Source organism: Pseudonaja textilis, chromosome 8, assembly GCF_049901715.1.
Source record: "Pseudonaja textilis isolate UNSWEBS1 chromosome 8, rPseTex1.2, whole genome shotgun sequence".
NCBI classification, from domain to species: domain Eukaryota; kingdom Metazoa; phylum Chordata; class Lepidosauria; order Squamata; family Elapidae; genus Pseudonaja; species Pseudonaja textilis.
In genome coordinates, this window is record NC_141997.1 from 24796861 (window position 1) to 24819445 (window position 22585).

Below are 22585 nucleotides of genomic sequence, written 5' to 3' on the forward strand. Positions count from 1 at the left end.
ACAATGGCTTCTACTAAAACTTTGTCACCTAACATCTTATTGAACTAATTGGGGGGGGCGGGAATAAAAATAACATTTCACAAAATGTTTTTGGCTAATGACCACAACTGAAGTCATTACAAAGTGTTTATTGAATCAATTTGACAACGCAGTGCTTGCAACAGGCAGAGCAAAACCTGTGTTTCCAGGTACAGTGAATTGTTACACATCTATGGAACACCATCAAATATTTCCAATGTTTCTAAATAGAAATTGATAAGCTGATTAGCAAGAGGAGAAATACCAGTTCTTGCTTTAAGGGTGGTTTTGGAAATTCTAGGTACTGTAAATTTTCTCCCATTGTTCCATGGCTGTTCAAAAATGTTTAATTATTTTATTAAAGATTTCAATGTTGTTAAAAGACCCCAAACACCCAGTTATAACAAATAAATACAAATTATAAACTAGTCTATTGTTAAGTATTGTACATGAAAACAACCCATCTAAAAAGTACTTCATCTATTGAACAAAATATATAAAGAACCACCAGAATTTGGCAGAAAAAATATATGTAATAAAGAATGGCAAACAACAGGGCTTTTATATACATTTAGTGAGCCATGAATTGACGGATATGGGAATATCACCAGATTTCTGCAAGAAATTATAACAGTGGTACTTCCTCTCACATACAGCAGGGGATAAGACATTAGAGCATGAATATCTATAGAATGCATAACCTTGTTACTGGATTATACTTTTTCCTGGGCTGCCATCAAACACATTAAATTAAAATGAATACTGCCTATATTTAAGGCATGTGCATTTTAATATTCATCCTTGTGCTGCCCTCTTACAGGACATTAGAAAAATCAGCTAGCAAAGTCAGATCTTTAAATTTCAGCTCAGTGATGAACTTGACAGTTCAAAGCTAGCTGTTAAATCTTCACTGTATGTTTTTTTACTGCATATAATCCATAGCAAGCCAAACAATACTGCTTATTTTGTGATATAATGCTTTTTTACAATCTATTGCCTGCATTATATATTTGAAGTAAAAAGAAAAAAAGAACTCTATAAATACCCCCAAAAGCTTTAACTTATTACTACTTACAACTATTGTAAATCTAAAATAAAATAATTATTTCTCAATAGCATACAGACTATAGAATAAAAAAAATACTACCCACCCAATTGCTTATTTGTATGAAAATACACATATAGAAAAAAAATGCTTTGGAACAACTAAAATTATAGTATCTATCAAATATAGGATACATACATTATTAAGACCACACTCATATGAGATTTCCAATTTACACTGATTTATAAATCATGTTCAGAAAATTATTCTATATGAAAATTATTTTATATGATTCTATAGGACAAACCATTGCACACAAATAAGAAACCAAAATGATTTTATTTAAACATGTCACATTTTAAAATTAAAAACCTATTTTAGATAGAGACATTAAATGTAAATAATGCAATTTTAAACAGATTCAAACAAGCCAGTAAAGATGCAACCTACCATTTGCTTTCAACCTTTTGCATTTGCAACAGGCATTTTCAAGTTTTAATTTTAGAAGGCAACCCTGGAAGAAAATCATGCATCTGCGTGGAACTGGTTTCCTTGAACAAGATCAATATATGAATAATATCTTTCAAACGCCTCTATTGCTGACAACCATAATTTACTGTAAATTAAAAGGGCATGCTACAAATTTACTCTTTATTAACAAATAATCACCTTTCTCATCAGCACAGCTAAACATGATTAATTATTCCAATGACAATTTGATTCAAATAAAAGATCCTGTCACATACAGAGATAAATCCCATATGCCAAATGCGCAAACATAATTTAAGGCAAGCAGGTCTTCCTACCAATGTTCAAGGAAACAGAATACAGTCTGCATATGAATTCATCTGAAGCCATTTCTTCGGTTTTCTGCCAGCATTTCATTGGCAAGCATTAACCAAGAGAACCCACATTTCAAAATACAACAATGGAGAACCTACAGCCCTGCTTTAGTGCTGCATTTCATTTAACTCTCTCTACTCTACACAGATGCTCCAATCCAGCTCAAATGGCGGGGAAGTACTCTTCTCCTGCAATGCACCGGCAGAAGGATGCTCTTCAGAACGAGGCTTATCATGCAATCTGCATTAATATCACTTTAACATGTTCACTCTTTCCCTGTGACGTGTTCCCGCTCTCTAACTGAAAAGATGTCAGAATTAATGTGATGCTTTTCTTTTTAACCAGTTCTTTCCCTCTGGAAGATGAGAGCAAGCATTTCTCGGGGATCTGCATTAGAGCAGCAGATATAGAGCTTGTTGCTAACTGTTGTTTCCTTACAAGAGGAAATATAATAAGGCACCCACAGAGAATCTTCATTCTCTAAATAAGGTGAAAACAGAACTCTTAACCCTGTTTCAATCTCTTGTCTGACATCAAAGCAGATTTGTATCATTTTAATTTTGGTTATCTGAAGTTTATACAATTTACAAGCATGTCAATTAATGCAGATGTTTTGCTTTTTAAAAAGGGACACTGAAACAATGTAGGGATAGAGTGTAATTAGGCTTTGCATGGATAAAGTCCTAGTTTGAATTCCTGGAATTTCAAGATAAGACTACAAAAATTCCTATCTGAATCTCTGAGAAACAGGTTGCAGTCAGAGCTTACTAAACAAAGTAAGGATAAGGCAACTTCTTAGATTGACATCCAATAATTTTTCTGAGTTCTTTATCAACAGAGAATCTCCAGCTAGAAATCTAACTACATTCAGTTGCCTCATGATTTTACCAACTGGGAAAATCAAGGAATTGAATAAAGTGGTGGCTGTAACCTCTGTCCAATAGGTTTAATTCAACACTAAGTGTAGAGACAACTAGTCAGATGAATTTTCAATGGTTCTTAAAATCAAGAAGCCTCTTCACCCTTTTTCTGATTTAAACTAGGATATTTCTTTTATTCAATTTGGAATCTACCTGACTCCTAAAAAAAAAAAACTTCTGGTGGCTTACAAAGCACACAAAGAAAAAGAGAACCACACATTTTTTCAAAGGCACTTGGAAGAGTAAAACAACTGAACATACCCAGGCCTGGGAGCAGAGTCACACTGTTGATTTCTGGAACAGCTATGGGGTGGGAGCCATATGAATTTCTGGGGTTATATTTTTCCAGGGGACAAGTGCCACAGCAGAAAGGATGCATTGCATATCCCACCAGATAGCATGGTTTGATTGATATGACTTTGAATGCTACCATTCTACTTAACTCACTGGGAAATTTCATTGCGTATATACTGAAATATTGTATACCCATTTCTAAAGCTGCAGAGGTTTTCTGGGCATAAACATCTGGGGATTCATATCCCTTCTTCCTCCCATCAAATCTGGAAAACCACTTCACATATGGGACTTTTTCCAAAACAGTTTCCTTCAAAGTGGATGAAAATTAAATATTACAAATGTTGAAAAAATGGAAAAATGAACTGGCTAGAATACTGTAGATTGTTTCAGTTTAGCCTTACATTGTTAAATGAAATTATAACCCAAGCTTATGTTATTCCCAAGTCAATTATATAACTTCTTTGGAGTTATAAGCATTTTGAATGGAAAATCCAAGATAATATTTTCATTTCCACATAAAGTAAATTTATCCAATCTTTTAAAATGCAACTAAGAATCAGTTATGCCCATCATTACAAACAGTTATTGATAGATGAACCTAATCAGGATGGCTGCCACAGGAGCATGAATTATGTTCGAAATTAAAAACAACATATTTGATCTCTCACATCATACAATAAAAATTTTCGTATGAAAATAATGCAAGCAACTTGCTAAAGAAATCGTAAAAGACTGCAGTTTTATGTATACTTACATGGTAGTGAAATTTCACTCACTTACATAGAAACTGAACACAAAATTACTCTACTCACTCCATCTATACATCTACTTCCCCACCAACACCATCATATATGTGCTCTCATTCATAATATTTCTGATACCACACTTAGCAGCAGAGCTTGTTTTGTTCTGCCGCATTTTTGGCAGTCTGCCTACCATTGCATAAGCCTATCAAAAGCAGCTAAGGCTCTTTGCTTGATGCTTCTGCTTGCACATGGGGTTGCTAGCTGAAATAATAGGGACAATAATAGCCACTGATGTTTCATTGGATGAACATTCCAAAACCAAAACAGTAGACATATAATGCAGAAACACATCAAATGTCAACAAGTCATATCAAAAAGATGTCAAGCTTCTCCGCTGGCTGGGCTGGAATCAGTTTAAATCATCAAAATACCCTGGGTGAATTTCCTTCACAATGTCCTCCCTTGAGACTGAATTAAAGGGTAGGAAGCGAGGAAGATTCCATGATGCTGGAATATACAGTGAAAGAAAGACCAGTCTCATTCAAACATCTTAACTATAATAAGGACAGAAATCCTGCTTCATACTCATGATAATTTAATTGACTTTTAAATATATATTCTTGGGGGATGAAATTGAAGTACACACACACACACACACACACACACACACACTAGCCTCCAGCTCTTTCTACCATCTCTTGTATTAAAAGATGCTCAAATAGAAGAAGCATGCTTAAGAAAACGGGCTTCAGGAGGTAGAAGGCAAGGCAAACATTGAACATTTCTCATCTATATGGGGATTTTGATGTTAGAAATAATTCTATATAATATTTCCATGTGACAGGAGCAGCAGGAGAACCATTTTAAGACTATATAAATTTACCATTCAAATACCTAGATTTATATACATTATATACTGCCTGCTGGACCAATCTCTCTACTGTATTTGGTTTCTTGATTTTTTTGTAAACTTTCAAAATGTTAAGAGACACGGGTGGTTATATTTTCCTTTCTTTGACTGAAACAGATTATCACAATTGTATACAACGCTGCCTTCTAAAAACACCTAGAAACCAATATGTTTTTAAAAGGTGTTCCTTGGGAACAAGATGTTGCAAACAAAAACCTGTCAACCAGTTACATGTACTCTATAGTTTTTCAGATGTACTGGACAACTTGTACAACTCTTAGTCATGATACGCAGGGCTTGTGAAGGTTATAGACCACAGATGTCAAACTCGCGGCATCATGTTGCTGTCATGTGACATTTTGTGAAGTTTTCCCCTTTGAGGAGCTGGGCTGGGTGTGGCCTGCACATGATGCATCTGGCCCACGGGCCATCAGTTTAACATCCCTGTAATATAGACCAAAACATATGGACAAGACCAGGCTGCTTATTCTTATTTTACATTCTTTGCAACACAGAATTGATTTCCCAATTACACTCACAATGCAAGAGACAGAACTGTCTATCTCCCAACTGACATATTGCCCCAACCTCATTAAAATTATCCTGGCTAACTGTAAACAAACTCAATAGTATATAACTGATCATGACTTTATTTGTCTACTATTCTTTCTTTCTTCTCATCTGTTGTTCCTTTTTTATTGTTGATTACTAAAAGATCTCTAAGGTAAGAATTTGTCTCTAGGGTTTGTTTAAAAACTCTCTAAAGTGTCATGACCTTCAGTGATACAGAATGTAATTATTCCTGTAAACCTTCACAAAGAAACTATGTTTTCCACAAACTATGTTTCTCTTTTCATGGTGTACGCTTTCACTATTCTCATTATGAAATATTCAGAAAAGAATCATTCCAAACTGTTACCCCCGTTCAATTTACTACAAAAATTCCATTTTCTTTAAGGAGCTTGCTGTGCTTGCACATCTATCCTGTCATTTTTTTTCTAGTGATGTTTTCTCACTAATCCTATCACATCGTTATGAGTACTTGGAATATTCTTCTTTAGTTATGAAGGCAAACATTCATTTATCCAGCTTTAAGTAAAATGGGGATAAATCCTACAGGATGTTATTTTTAAGCAAGTAGGATCAAATAATAAAATACATGATCTACACAACATTGAAGATCACACCAAATGGACACCTAACATCAAAAACATCATCAAAAAAGCACAACAAAGAATGTTCTTTCTGCGCCAACTCGGAAAGCTCAAACTGCCCAAGGAGCTGCTGATACAGTTCTACAGAGGAATTATTGAGTCTGTCATCTGCATCTCTATAACTGTCTGGTTTGGTTCTGCAACCCAACAGGACAGACACAGACTTCAGAGAGTAATTAGGACTGCAGAAAAAACAATTACTACCAACCTGCCTACAACTGAGGACCTGTATACTGCACGAGTCAAAAAGAGGGCTGTGAAAATATTTACAGACCCCTCATATCCTGGACTTAAAACTGTTTCAACTCCTTCCCTCAAAATGACGCTATAGAGCACTGCACACCAGAACAACTAGACACAAGGGCAGTTTTTCCTGAAAGCCATCACTCTATTAAACAAATAATTCCCTCAACCCTGTTCAACTATTACAAAGTCTGTACTACTATAACTGTTAAATCTTGTCATCGTTCCTTATCACCCATATCCTCGCACTTGTGACTGTATGACTGTAACTTTGTCGCTTATATCCTTACGATTTATATTGTTTCCTAGTATGATTGATTGCTTATTGTACCCTATGACCATTAAGTGTCGTACCTTATGATTCTCGACTCCTGATGAATGTATCTTTTCTTTTATGTATACTGAGAGTATTTACACCAAGACAAATTCCTTGTGTGTCCAATCACACTTGGCAATAAACTATTCTATTCTATTCTATTCTATTCTATTCTATTCTAATCTAATCTAATTTTTTTGTGATGGCAGGCAGACATATCTAATATAGAATGAATGATCATATGAAAGTTATTTGAAGAAGCAAATTTGCATCAATGCAGATCCAGTGTGTTAAACCTTGTATTTTTTCTAAAATGCAAAATGAATACTGCAATTTTTTTTAAAGTCTGTAGAGTTCTGTACCATGATTCAAATACTTGTCCCAGGAATCATAACCTTTCATGTAGCTTTTCTGGTATTCCAATTTTTTACTAAAATCATTTCATATTTAAACCCTGTCTCTATTTGATTAAAATGAGAAAGAAGAGAAGTTTTTAAAAAATCCCAAATTCCCCATGACATAATCAAAAGCAGTGTGACTGATTCAGTTAAGTGCAAACTCTTCACAGTGGACTGGTTACCTTGGAAACTGAAATGGTCACATGTCTTGCACCAGGGAAGAACATTTCTCCTGCAAAATCCAAACTGGCTTGGAAAAGATTTAAGCAAACAAATTTTGCTAATGTTCAATTACTTTTATTTAAGGCATTGCTATTAGAAGCTCTACACAGAATATATACACTCTATCTCATTTAATTTAAAGAGGGAAGAAACAGCAAGATTGAAGCTTTACAATCGGTGTTTTTCGACCTTGGCAACTTTAAGTTGTGTGGATTTCAGCTCCCAGAATTCCCCAGCCAGCATCTAGCCTGGCTAGTTGAGAATTCTGGGAGCTGAAATCCAGACAACTGAAAGTTACCACTAAGATTAATAATCACCAGCTTAAAGTCATTCTTATATCATATAGTGAAGTCTCCTTTCCTCCCCTTATAGTCACTAAGCCCCTATGCTGACTCAACAGCAGCATCTACTGGTCATTGTGGCTAAATACAGTAAACTTGATATAATTTCAAATATCTCAGACTATTTTATTGTTATACAAACAAAATGTGAACAAAGAGCAAATAAAATGATGGAAAGAATGTCAAAAATCCACAGTCCTCACTTATGGGACCAAATAAGCATCAGACCAGAATCAGAAGTATTTAAACAAATGTGTTTCTTATAAGTACAATCCACTATATATGGCTGTTAGAAAAATGTTATATTTAATCAAAGGCTTTTAGGTGCTGCCAACTGTAGTATTTACAAACATTAGTATAAGTTAGGAGATCATTATTATGCTTGCATTAAAAATACACTATGAAACTGAAATAGTAATTTATTACGAGATTTCAACCCTCATTCAGTATCTTAGCAACTATATTATTCTAATTATCATTTTTTCACTTCCTTCTTCCCTACCCACACCAGATTGTACTTATAATAAAGGCATGTGTTCCAACTGACAAGCTGAGCATCTTTAACCACTAAGCCATAGTGCTCATTCAACAGCTTATCACCTTCTCTATACTATACATGTAGCCATTCTGCTCATAATGCATAGATTACAGCCCAGGAGGAAATAGAACAACCTGCAATTTAGATCCCAGTGGATGGTTTTCTCAAGTGTGGATGTTACGTTTCTAAGCCTAAGGGGGGCATATAGTTGACAGTCAAACAAAGAATAAGCCTGGCTAGAGCATTGCATATACATATCATCTCATAATATGGCAAGCGGTAGAAGCGCTCATATTTGGCCATGAAATCCAATAACTTAAATCTTGCTCTAGGATAAACACTTCTTGATGATTGCGTCAAAGTCATTGATGATTGCAAACTAAATTTAACAAACTCACTTAACAACTTTTCTATTTAGATCTCATTTTCTATCTTTAAACAAAGCCCCCAAAACCTCACCATTCAAACAATCCAATAAAAACTAATCTCTTATAAAGAAGCACATACAGATTGCTTGTGAAAAGCGCATACGGATTGTCTACCTTCCCCCTCCCTCCGGGCCTCTGCCTCCATCTGCTGCTGGTGCCACTGCACAAAGATGAGCCTCCCACAGCTGCCCGCTCCAGCCCACCGATTCTCAGCTTTCCCGTGGCCCACATGGGACATCCAGAACTTGTGCCTCCTCCACCTCTGCCTCCCCCTGCTGCTTGGACAGGTAATCAACTCACCTGTGCTGTGTGGGCTGCAGCTGATGTTGGACACCATCAGCCCTGTGCCCTCACTGACTCCAATGCTGGCCACGCCCACCTCCCCACCCTGCTGATGACCTTAACTGGGAATTATTTGGGAGTAGGGCTTATATTAGGAGCACACTAAAAATCAGGCTAGAGGTTATTTTCCAGTTAGGTCTTATTTTGGAGGGAACATAGTATTCATTTTCTAAATGTAAAAACATAGCTTTTCCGTGTATGAAGTACATATGCGCAATCTCAAGGTATCTCATTTTTCCAATGAGATTTTGGTGGTCTGGATCCAACATCCAGATGTCATTTTCAGCCATAATGCCACCTTCTTTTCCAGGGACAACAGTTTGCCATGTCCTAACCAGAAATCTTCCCCATAGTACCATTTAAGGGCTACATTTATTAAGATTCCAAACTGAGTATCTCAGTCTACACATATCCAGAATGTTTACTGCAATTGAAAGAGCCAATTTTGTGCTATTATCATTTGAATGTAATTTGAAATACTAGGAGGAGAACACTGTATTTCTCCCTTTTTTCCAAAGCTCTAGTCCTAAAAAAATTCTGGAATACTTAAATTACGAAGGTACTTTACACAAGTCCAATCACTGATCCATTATATCCTCATTCTTCTGGAGTTCTATGGTCAGAGGGAGCTGTGCTTTTCCAAATATAACTGAATAATATCAAAGCAGTGATAGAATCTGGCCTGTCTTACATGTAAAAGATGTGCTATTTTACTGAATGGCCTTTCCTCTGTTTAGTCTCAAATCACTGAGTATACCATTCATAGTAATTTAGTCAGAACAGCAATCTGTGCTTAAGAAGAACAAAATCTGAATGTTAATACTGAAGGAGAAAAAGGATGAGATAATACATACGAGGCATGTGAGGCATAAACAAAGAGAGAAAGTATGGGTATCTGCCTGTATAATACTCTTGTTGTTTCAGAGTTTTCCGAATCTAGATAAGACCCCACAAGAAAGACGTTCTTTTTAAAGTCATTCTAGTACAGATTCTAGTTAGCTTACAAAACTGCTAAAAATAATCGAATAAAAAATTAAATCAGGATAATAGCATAACATTAAAAACTATGAATTTAAGTGATGTCATGCTAGGTTAATCCCCAAAGGCCATCTGAAACAGCCCCATTTCCATCAGCTTACAGAAAGCCACTACCCTTCAGGGAACAATTTGTTGCAAAGAGGGGAGCTGCAGTAGAAAACATTTGTTGCTGGAACCCTCACACCATAACTTCTGGTAAGTAGACACCCTCACAGGCTCTCCCTAGGTGTCCAAGTAGAATGACAGAAATTACTGAAGAAAGAATAAAATATTTAGGCGGTGAGCCAAATCTGTGAGTCAAAGAACTCCCTCCCCGCAAGACTGGAAGCCTGTGGGGCACAACCCCATTAGGAGTCAAAGGTAGTAATGTCCTGATGACTTAGTGGATTTTGTCACTTGGAAGACGTTCTGCCTCCCAAATTTCACATTAGTACAGGTAGTCCTTGACTTAAAACAGTTCATTTAGTGACCGTTCAAAGTTACAACATCACTGAAAAAAGTGGCTTATGATTATTTTTCACACTTACAAACATTACAGTTTCCCCATGGTCATATGATCAAAATTCAGATGCTTGGAAACTGGGTCATATTTATTTGCCATATCCCAGGGTCATGGGACCCCCTTTGGTGACTCCTGACAATAGAATAGAATAGAATAGAATAGAATAGAATAGAATAGAATAGAATACTTTATTGGCCAAGTGTGATCGGACACACAAGGGATTTGTCTTGGTGTAAAGTCCATGGGAAAGCCAGATTCACCTAACAACTGCATTATTAACTTAACAAATGCAGTGATTCACTCGGCTACAAGAAAGGTCGTAAAATGGAATACAACTCACTTAACAAATATCTTAGCATCAGAAATTTTGGGCTCAAATGTGGTCGTACGTCGATGAGTACCTGTATTGACCAGAAAGATTAGCAAAGGAATATACTATAGAATGTTCTGCAGAATAGGACAAGGGACAAATGAGTAAAACTATAGGAAGTAAGATGTTACCTAAAGGAGAAGAGAAACATCCTAAGAATAAGATTCATGTGATATAAGAGCAGACAAGATACAACTATCTTTCATGAAAATAATTAAGCAAAGACTAAAAAGTGGATAGCCATCTGCTAGAATAGTTTTCTGAAATTTTATATCACAGATGCAAATACTGATGGTGTATTAAATGACCTCCAAGTTCCTCCTAGCTATGTGGTTTTCAAAACAGAAATACTTTGATGATTTTTTTTTCTTTTGTTCATTCTCCAATGTATACTTGATTATTAAAGCAGACTACTCCATTGATCTACAGTTTTCTACATAAAAGACAATATAACCATTTTTGCTTTATAATGTTCCAAATTAATTACAGGACATACGTTAAAATGTACCTAGTCAGGGAAAATTCTAGTTTTCCATAGGGGAAAAATATCCAGTTAGATATATTTTACTGGATTTGGCTGATCATCTTCAATTCTGTGCATGCACTCTTATATATAAACATAGCCTCAAAATTTGCATAACCTAAAAACGTTAACTGCTGTGTGAAAATGTGATCTGCATTTTTAACTAAGTGATACGTATATTATAGTACACGTTCCCTATCATTATTTAGATTATATGCAATTAGAATCTAACAGTGTTTAAATTTCCAATCATAAGTACAATCCTATCTTTGCAATTTTATGAAGGTACACTGTTTATATTAACAAATCAATAATCAGCAGGGATACAAATTTAATCTCATATTTAAGATCATATTTTGTGTGGAAATTCCTTATAGAATCATGATGGCGAACCTATGGTATGCGTGCCAGATGTGGCACGCAGAGCCACTTCTGCTGGCACGTGAGAGGTCGCCTGGAAGAACCCCACTGCGCATGCGCCCCGTGCCAGCCAGCTGATTGTTGGGTATCTGCCGCGCATGCGCATGGGAGATGCACACGTGGAAGATGCGCTTGCATGCGCAGAGGCATGCAACATGCGGGGGGTTTGCATGCGCATGCACATGTTATATCCAAAGTTTCATGCCCAAGCTATCATGGAATCTTGTACAATTTCTTCTTCCATGTTAAATTCCAATAAATATTTGTATGTTTTAGCTATAAATTTTTCTCTGTTCCAACCAAAATTGTAATTGTTGTTCTTTATCAAATCCAAATTCCTCTAGTTTTTTTTAATATCTATCCTGTATTTGTAAATATGGCCACCAATCAATTATAATTTCTTGCTCCCTCAACTCCTTATTCGTTTTGAGTTTCCCTTTGTTATCTAATAACTCATTATAGCTTACCATTTTTTTTATATCCAATCTCTTTGGGTGGTTATCTTTCAAGAAGCTGGTGTCAATTAATGTTTCCTTTAACCACCAGGCATTCTTGAATGTGTAAAGGATGTTTAATTGAATTATAGCTAGCAAGTTTGTTTTAGAATTAGCCACTTTGTCCCTTAAAAAGATAATGTAGGTTATGTTCATTTAGCTTCCTCAATTTATGAATAAAGGTAATCCTCGATCTACAACCACAATTGAGCCCAAAATTTCTGTTGTTGAAGCAAGGCAGTTGTCAAGTTTTGCCCCATTTTACAACTTTTTTTTGCCACAGTTGTTAAGCAAATCACTACAGTTGTTAAGTGAATAATGTGGTCTTTTAAGCAAATCTTGCTTCCTTCATTGCCTGTGTTTGTCAGAAGCTGGTTGGAAAGGTCCTAAATGGAGAAAACACATGACCCCACCCCTTCCAGGACAGTACAACTGTCATAAATACAGTGCCAAACACTTGAGTTTTGATCAGGTGACCATAGGAATCCTGCAGTAGTCGTAAGTGTGAAAAATGGCCATAAGTCACTGTTTTCAGAGCCACTATAATTTCAAACGGTCACTAAACAAATGGTTGTAAGTCAAGGACTACCTTATGCCTTAGCACTATATTCTTGTACAAAACCGCTTAAAAGTAAAGGTAAAGGTTTTCCCTGTCCATTCATGTCCGATTTTAGGGGGCAATGCTCACTTCTGTTTCTTAGCCAAGGAAGCTAGCATAATCCGAAGACACGTGTCTATATGCTGAGGGGCATGGGAAGCTGTTACCTTCCAATTGAAATGATACTTATTTATCTACTTGCATTTGCATGCTTTTGAACTGCTAGATGGGCAGGAGCTGGGGCAGGTAATGGGACCTCACCCTATAGTGTGGCACTGGGGTCTCAAACCCAGGCTCTCAGCTTTCCAGCTGACAAGCTCATTGTCTTTAACCACTGAGCTACCACATCCTGTGACAAGACTGCTTATCACATGCTATTTTATTAGTCTAGATTTTGATACCTAATAAATCTAACAAAGTACTATTGGAAATACTAGTTTTGCTTAGAATAAATAAGGAAGATTCAGATTCTAGAGGACAATGGAACATAATAGTATTTTATACAAAATATCCTCCCCCCACCCCCAGAAATAATATGACAAGTTTGATTAGCTGCAGAAATTAATCTATCAGATAATCACAAGTGCCAACATCTATGCTAAAAAGAAATTATATCATTAGGAAAGGACACATGAAAGTTTCTGGGTTTTGTATTTGCCCAAATATCTAATACCAAGTCAATGGGAATAAGAAGATACACATTCATGATGTTCTAGAAGGCCACAGAATAAAGAGCTGTTTTCTGTGATCATAATCAACGGAGATTTCAAAAACTAACTAGCTCAATCAAATATTGTCTTTCCAGAAGCTTATTGAATTGCCTGCTGAAAATTTATTCAGAGGATGGAGACAACAGCAAGATGTTTATCTATAGAAGATTTAATTTAATAAGTAGAAATAGCAAAACATTGAGTGAAAATGATCATCTAACGAGAGAGTTCCTGATTTTAAAGAGGAAATTAAACTGAGCATAGTCAGAATATGCATCTTCAAAGGTAGCTCAAATGTTAATAAACTGGTTTAATGGTAAGTAAAATTCTATAGCAGGAAAGGGTGGTAGGAAAAGGAACTAAGAATGGTGGGAGTTCCTAAAGGGGTAGATATTAAAAGCACAACTGCAAAGAATTTCAATAACTTAGCAAATATTTAAAAACAAGAACAAAGTCATGTGCAGGAAATGGAAGAAGATCAGGTCACAAAGGAACAGTTCAGATAGGTAGTCTATAATTGTACAGCTGTTGTCAGAAAAGCAAATTGTCAGAATGAACTGCAGTTAGCAAAGGATATTAAAATAACAAAAAGAGTTTTGTTAGATATATTCAAAACAAAAGGAAAATGAAAGAATAGTATGCAGTCCTCGACTTACAGCAATTCGTTTAGTGACTGTTCGAAGTTACAATGGCACTGAATAGAGACTTATGACCATTTTCCACACTTACGATGGTTGCCGCATCCGTATGGTCACATGATCAAAATTTGGGCGCTTGGAAACTGGGATATACTTATGACATCCCATGATGTGATTTTCTTTTGTGGCCTTCTGACAAGCAATATTAATGGGAAAGCCATATTCATTTAATAACCATGTTACTAACTTGACAATTGTAGTGATTACTTAAAAAAATAACAACAAAAGTCATAAAATGGGGATGAAACTCACAACTGTCTCGCTTAGCAACAGAAATTTTGGACTCAACTGTGATCATAAGTTGAGGACTACCTGTTGTAACTCCTTGAGGAAAAAAGCCAAATATTACTGGAAAAAGCAAATTCTGCCCCTATTAAAAAGGAAACACACAAATTCCAGAAAACTACAAACTATCCCGTCTGTGATTGCTGCCCAGAGATATTTTAGACTAGATCACAAATAAATGTATTTACAAGCACCCTGAAAATAATACTGTAATTATCAGAACATTTACCAGGATTAAATCTTGCAAGACTAATTCTGTTTTTTTAATTGGGTAGTTCTTTGATAGATTATGGAAATAAAATAGACCGTGCTTAACTTGAGCAAAGCACTTGATAAATACCCCATGATATGCTAATTAGTTTGGCTGCCTGGCAAGACAATTAAATGGATATATAGCGGACTTCAAAACTGAACTCAGCATCCATCAGAAATCCATCTGTTCAGTTCTTGAACTGGACAGAAATATCAAATGAAGTATCACAGAATCAACCTGTCTTCAATATTCTCATGAAAGATTTCAATGATGAGATGCAGAAAATGGATAAGCAGGGAGGGAGGGGGAAGGAGGGAGGGGAAGGGATGGAGGGAGAGAGAGAAAAGAGGAGGAAGATGAAGAAGAAGAAAGTACCCCAAATTCTGCTGCCCAATTTCAATGCCATGTCTGAGGTGTTGGGGTGCAGGCCTAAGTGGTCTGCAAACCACCCATCCCTGCAAAAAATATCAGCTTTTATTTAATTGGCAGTGAAGGAGATAGACTCAAAAGACTGAGAAGTGTCCCAAACAGCCTTTACACTGACAATTTTTTAATGTGAATAGCTTTTATTCTGAACGCCTGGCTTGTATCCCACTGCAGTGAACAGCAAAAAAACAAATCTGCTCCATTATTGTCTAACAGCTCCTCAAATTTATGAAGATAGGAATTACAGCACCACTTCTTTTCCAAAAGAAAGGGCTCTTGCTATGTGGCTATTAGCCAGACTTTTTTACAGTTTGCCTCTGATAGTTAAAGCCTTTGATACAAGCAAAGAAAGCATCTCACTCCTGGAATATTATGTGTTGAATTCATGAATTATTTTAGCTTTATTCCAAAAGAAAACAAATAATGCTGATCAGTAAAATTTACTGTCATGCAAGCACCCACTTTTAATCTCAGACAGCTTTACAATAAAATAAAATGCCACTTCAACTATTATGTTTCCAAGATGTAACAATCAGCAATACATCATACCTGGCTGTGTTGCAGGTACCTTCTGCTTATCTTGCACAAGCTGCAGGATGTCTGATACCACAATGCGATGTTCTGTATCATCTTTTTCTTCATTAGGCTGGCTGTCGGCTGAAAAACAGTTGCAATTTCCAGCTTCCTTACAGAGGATGAGCCTCCAGTAGTTAGACATGAAAATGTGTCTAACTCCAAGTTCCTGCAGTTAGGAAAACAAAGCAAAATAAGCTGTTTTAATCCACAATGACAGCCCATTGGAGCATGTGATTCTATCTTTTATAACAGAGGCCACTTTAATGGTTGCATCAAGAATAGAGGGAAAACCTATATGTTGTGGTAGTTGCACTATGTGATATGCACCCTAAGAAACATCTCAAGGTTCATCTGCACAGATGAATTCCAGGAAACAATCGAGGAAGGAAAATTCATACATGTTTTAATGAGTTTTACTGCCAAAAATTAGGGGTCAGAATGCACAATGTTGAGAATTGAGATGGAACTCTCCATTATTAATCAGTTTCTAAGGCAGAATTTCATTGAAAATTGTCTATCCCTTTTTCCAGAATATTTACAAGCCTGTTTCAGATGTCATTATTGGCTGGTGGTTGATATTCCTTTTATTTCTTAGGCATGGCACAATCTCTTGAACTACTCTAAGTGATCTATGCAGTAGAGTAGAGGGTACTTTGGGTGCATTCTCAATGCATTCTCACTTTGGGGGTGAGGTCAGCTCCCAAGCTTTCTTCTTTTATAAGGCTGGTAAAAACAAACCATTTCCACAGGACATCTGGCAGAAAGGATTTCAGTTGGGAATAACAACTGAAAATAGATCAGTTTTCATAGATGTTATAATCTATATCTATTGTAATTCATACAAGAAAGCAGCATACAAATAGTTGTAATTAATAAAAAAAAATCTTTACCAAATAAAATTTTCAGGCAAAAGAGCAACAGCTGGACATTTTTCACTCTGTAGTGAATCACGTACTTTGTTAACTGCAGAATTCCTTTTCATGAAATTGTTTTTAGCATATTGTGTCAATTATGAAGCAGCAGATGAAACCTCCTTGATAAACTGACAGGAGATACACAAATATCCACCCCTGCCCAAACATCCAGTAATCTTGAGAATTCCCCAAAAGCTGGGAACTTTGTCCTTTAACAGGAATTATTGATATATAATTCCCAGCATTGTATACGGAGGTTGTGATCTTCAATTCTAGAATAATGGGGCTACAAATTCCCAATCTTACTCTGTGTACTTTTCTAAGTGAAAAGACCCCTGTTAAAAGATGTAGAATTTCTTTAATTCACTTTTTTTTTGCATTTCCCTTTTCGTTTATTAGTCCTTGGTATGAAGGCAAGGAACTAATACAGCGGTATTTTAAAAAGGAGAGAAAAATACACTCTCAGCATTCTTAAACCAGACTGCTCCCAAACCCAGGAGAACTGTAATAATAAACACTCCCAAAATGCTGCTAAGAATGACATAAGCAGACCACATCAACTCTTGGCAGAATCACCACCAAGATAAAGGGCAATTTGAATATGTTCTCTCTAATTTCATGTATTTTCTTTTCATCAACTAAACACCACATTCTGTCTTTATCAATGATATTTATGACATTTTGCCAATCACTAGATAGATCACTAGAATCACTAGATTAGGGATGTCAAACTGGCAGCCTACGGACCAGATGCATTACATGCAGGCCATGCCCACCCCAGCTCCGCAAAGGGAAAAAACGTTACCAAACATCACATGATGGCAACGTGACGCTGCAAGTTTGACACCTGTGAACTAGATCACAGTTAAAAATACTTCTGGAAATTGGATCATCCAATGAGCTTTTGGACTACTAGGTCAAGTGACGAGATACAAAAAGGGGAAGGACTTTTATATTGTATCTCCTGTCTGTCTTCATTTTATTTTTATAAAAATGAGTCTCTGTTGGAAAATGGGTAACTTCCTTTCTTTTCAAATGTAATTTTAACAGGGTTTCCTATCTTATGCATTTCTGAATATATCTACTAAAGTATTTACATCTATTTACTTCAAGGATCAGAAAATATTTGCTGACATTCATTGATATTTGGCTTAAAAAGCTGGCCCTCTGCATTTAACAGAACAATATTAAGAACATTTTTCTTTTTGAATGGGACTTATTGATACTTATTTACTCAGTATTTTCTTAGCATTCCACTTATGCTCAAGAACACAGCATCTAACAAGGTTTCCTGCTGAATTCAGTTATACATTCTGGTCTGTACTGAGCAAGGCAAGGAGCTATTGAATGGGCTTGATCAAGGTGACTTAAAAGGTTAAAGTACTGTTTTTAATTATAAATATTCTACTTTTCATTGTTGTAACTGTGTGCATGTATGTTATGAACTAAATTAAAGGTTCCAAATCTAAAGAACCACAAGTAACATAAAACAAATACTACTAATATTACAAAAAACATTTTCTCTCTTTAAATGTACTGAAACTGCAGGCTTGTGCAATCCTTTCGCTATACAAAAAAATAAAAGCAGTGTAATTCTCTGGCATTTTGCTCCTCTTGATAAACATTTGCATTTTTAAAAAGCCCTTGCAGAAGAATTTAAGTTTTTCAGTGCGACAATCCAGCTAAATAGCTGAACAGTTGAAAGGAAAGCTTAATTGAGAATCACATCAAGACTTTGCATATTTTTCAAGCAGATGGGGAAAGAACAATGAATATGAATGCAACTGTGAAGTGCTATCATTTCATTCCTTTGCTGTTTGTCTTTAAAATATTTCTATGAATAATCAAATTGGGAGTCTAAATATACAGAAAAAACTTGATTTAAGACCATTTGATAAGTGACCACTCAAAGTTACAATGGCACTGAAAAAAGTAACACAATCAGTCCTTGACTTATGACTGTTGCAACATCACCACAATCACGTGATGATGATTTCAGGAACTTGGCACATTTATGAGAGCAGCAGTGTTCCTCAGTCACATGATTACTATATGCAACCTTCACAGCTAGTTTCCAACAAGCAAAGCCAACGGGGAAGCCATTGTCTTACTTAATAACTGCACCTTAACAATGAATTTTCTGGTCCCTATTGTAGGCATAAGGTAAGACTGTCTACCTCATGCCTACAAATACGAGTTTACCTCGTATTTGAAATTTAGCATATGAAATATTTTTTATAATCTCAACAATTGGGACTTACTCCAGGAAGTCAAATTACCAAAGCTATTTAATGAAAAAATTAAATGCAACTATTTAAATGAACATGTTTCCAAATAGATAGGCATGGGACTCCAGGCTCATTTGCATATTTATATGGCAATGAGTTCCGTTAAACATGCTGGATTAATTCCAATTAGAAGTGCAACAAACAAAGATTTTTTTAAAAAAAAATTGCAATGTTTCTAATATTTTTCTTATTATTTTATGGACAGAAAATCTCATTCCTAGGTCAAAGTCTGTAGAGATTGTCAGTCATCCAGGTCATGGCTGTCCCAAAGGTGTTTTTTTCAGGAGGCAGCTGGTCTTGGTTTTTTCTTTGAAGACATGTTGCTTCTCATCCAAGAAACTTCTTCAGCTCTGACAGCTCTTCCATTCTCCACAATTTAGCATTTATATGAATGCCAAGGTACAGCAATATACTTTTAATTGTTTGTTATTTTTGCCAGTACTTATTTTCAAGAAAGATTTACATTCAAGATTTATAGAATAAGTTAATACAACATGGCATAATTTTCATTGGAAAATGCTATGCTGAGCAAAATTAAAATAAAAAACCAATTCAGCTAGTATGATAATCCTATCAGAACAAACAATTTTCTAAGAATTTATAGGGAATATATTTCCAGCTCTATTGGTGGACTGGATTTTTGAAGATTAATTCTGTTACAGGTAATTGTCTCTTAAAGACAACTGACAGTCATTAAGTGGGTCACCAAAGACTCAATTTTATGACAGCAATTATTGTAAAATGGATCACTATGTTTGTTAATCAAACATGTTAAACAAATCCAGTCTATCCAGTGGGCATTTGTTGACATTTTCTGCTGGAAAACAGCAAAAATGTCGCAAATCACAGTCACATGACTGTGACATGTTGCAACCAGTCATAAAGGCGATCTGTTTGTCAATGCTTGAAACTGGATAATGTGTGTGGAAATGTAGCAGTTGTAACTTTGAGGACAAACAGTAAGACCAGACAAGGAATAATGGATGAAAACTGAACAAGGAGAGATTCAACCTGGAAACAAGGAGAAATTTTATGACAGTGAGAACAATCAACTAATGGAACAGCTTGCCCTCGGAAGTTGTGGGAGCTTCATCACTGGAAGTTTCAAGAAGAGACTGGACTGCCATTTGTCAGAAATGGTATATGGGCAGGGGTGTCAAACTCATCGTGCCATATTGCCATCACATGATATTTCAGGACATTTTTGACACCCTTGGTATAGGGTCTCTTGCTTGGGTAGGGGGTTGGCCTAGATGACCTATAAGGTCCCTTCCGACTCTGTTATTTGGTTCTGTTCTGTCATAAATTAGTTGTTAAGCTAACTGTACAGAAAGGTCTAGACATAACACACAACATTTCTCCATTGTAGGTCATTCTCTGTCTGTACCTTGAGATACTACAGCTTAAGCCTATATACATATGAAAATAGTTTTCATCTATCCGATACTTTGATCAAATGATATAATAGTCTTACTGTAAGCAATGTTGGAGTCACTTGTTCCACTGCAACTTTCCAATTATTTTTTCTGAAGGGAACTGTGAATGTATCCCACTCTTGTCTGTTACAATGAACAAAAGGAAAATCAATTTCAAATGTTTGAGGACTGAAGTGATGTTGAAACCACAAATGATCTCTCTCCCTTCTCTCATCAATCTGTACTTTATTCATCTAGGGATTAAACTGAAGATAGCATGATGTTACAGTTTCATTTCTATAGATCATACACACAACAGACTTCAAGAATTCTGCCAAGTGAATTTTAGGAGTTGTGTTAAGTAAAGACTATAAGCAAGTACACCTTGTTTCACTTTTGCATCAAGTCTGCAATGGGGAGGTACAACTGTATTATGTTGTCATCTTATCCAAAATGCTAATTTAATATTTAACCACAGGAGTCTTTGGGCTGCTAATATTCCTATTCCTGGGAACAGAACCAACCAGAGGGCAATCATTAACCATAATTGGGAATGAAATCTCATTTCTTTTCATTTTGGGGGGTGTGCGTGTGTCAATTTTTACCAACTGTTCCTAATAAGTGAATTCTATTTAATACATAAGTTGAAAAGCCAGCCTCCCACAATATTTATCATACTTTCATAAATAAGCATGAGGCTAGGGCACCGCATTTCAGTCCAGAGCTACCTTTTCGTAATTCAAGATATGAGCCTTGAGCAGAACTGTTCCCCTTCCAAAACCTACAGAGCTTTCGTCGCACACATCCCAGCCCGCCCCAAAGGCCAAATGCAGAGCTCTACACAATTGGAATTAGCCGCACAGTTGCATCAAACGGTCCACACAACCATGTTTACGATTCCCACCACATGCTTGCGCCTGGCCTTGGAAGCAGGGCGGCCTCCGCAAACATTTTCTCACCCCGATATGGGACTGGATTTTAAAAGCGCCCCAAGATGCCGTTTTCGAGCCAAGAAGGTCAAAGCCAAAGAAACTTCCGCGCATCTCCCGCGCCCCCCCGCCCCTTAAACGCCGCTTCCCTTCTACCAAGCCGGCGAAAGAAGCCGCGGAGGGCGGGAGAAAACCGGGATTTCAATTTTGCCCTTGGCAACGCAGCAGCGAGAGAGGAACCGCCCCACCGAAGAAACACGCACGCACACACAAAAACACACGCATATCTCACGCACCTGTCGGGCTGATTCCTTGAGTTCCACCCGCCCCGGGAGAAGAGGCGGCGGCGGCGGGTTGCTGGCGTCGCTGCTTCTCCGGACCACAATGGAGCCAATAAGGCGCTCCCGGCAACGGTCGCCTCTCCTGCCCGGCTCTCTGCGGCCAGTTCCTTCAGTCCGCGGCTGCTCCCCTCCAGGGGAACCGGCGCCTCGTAAGGTGGGGAGGGAGGGAGAGGCGGAGGGGGCGGAACAGCATTTCACAGCCCGACACGCGCCTCTCCGCCTGCGCTCAGCGCCGCCCACTCCCCCTCAAACGCTGCGCGGCCCGGACTGAAGGAAAAGAAGAGGCGGAGGAGAGAAAGGCGGGATGCTGCAGCTCAACACCTTTGTCACTTGCCAGGCCCGAAGGGCGATGAAACCCGCCTTTCGGACCGGTAGCCTGGCTGTTTCCCTTTTGCGAGTGTTTTTTTTTTTCCCCACTTTCCTTTCCCGCGTCTCCCTCACAGCCGCTGGTCCTTTTTCTGGATGGCGGCTTAAGAGGATTGCGTTTTTATAAGCCTGCCCAGGACTGAGCTGAATGAGCTCAGTGGGACGCCGGAGCCGACGCAGCTATATGTTCGCGCCCGCCCTCCCCCCCGTCCTTATGTTGCCCAGATTTGCAGGCTGGCCTTTGTTGGATGAGAGTCGCTGTTAAGCGGGGGCGGGGGGGGGGGGGCGAGGGGGAAGTTTCTCAAGATCTGCCCTACAAAATGTAAAGTCTTTTCTGCCAGGCCTGATCCATCAACGTTCCAGATTGAGGATCAGAACTGAAATACAGATGCTGCCCTGCATGGGTCCCTTTGAACGTTGTTTTACTGATTGATTGGTTTGATTTGATTTGTCAATCCCTTACAAGATAATAGGTATAAGTATAAACATAGTTATGAATACATGGAATGGATACATATAAGAAAAACAAAAACAATAGGACAGGGATGGTAGGCACGTTGGTGCGCTTATGCATGCCCCCTACAGACCTCTTAGGAAAGGGGTGAGGTCAATAGTAGA

The 22585-nt window shown here is 37.3% G+C and overlaps 1 protein-coding gene across 1 annotated transcript in view; it reads right to left on the reverse strand.

Annotated features, from left to right (window-relative positions):
• The window catches only part of MCF2L (MCF.2 cell line derived transforming sequence like), a 92696-nt gene extending 70852 nt beyond the window's left edge, over positions 1–21844 (reverse strand). Inside the window, exons 1-2 of the mRNA XM_087938158.1 lie at positions 21557–21844; positions 15688–15880 (exon numbers count right to left, since the gene is read on the reverse strand). Coding sequence (XP_087794284.1) covers positions 15688–15856 — 169 coding nt within the window. The 5' untranslated portion in view covers positions 15857–15880; positions 21557–21844. The remainder of the gene's footprint in view (positions 1–15687; positions 15881–21556) is intronic.
• Between the last annotated feature and the right edge of the window lie 741 nt (positions 21845–22585).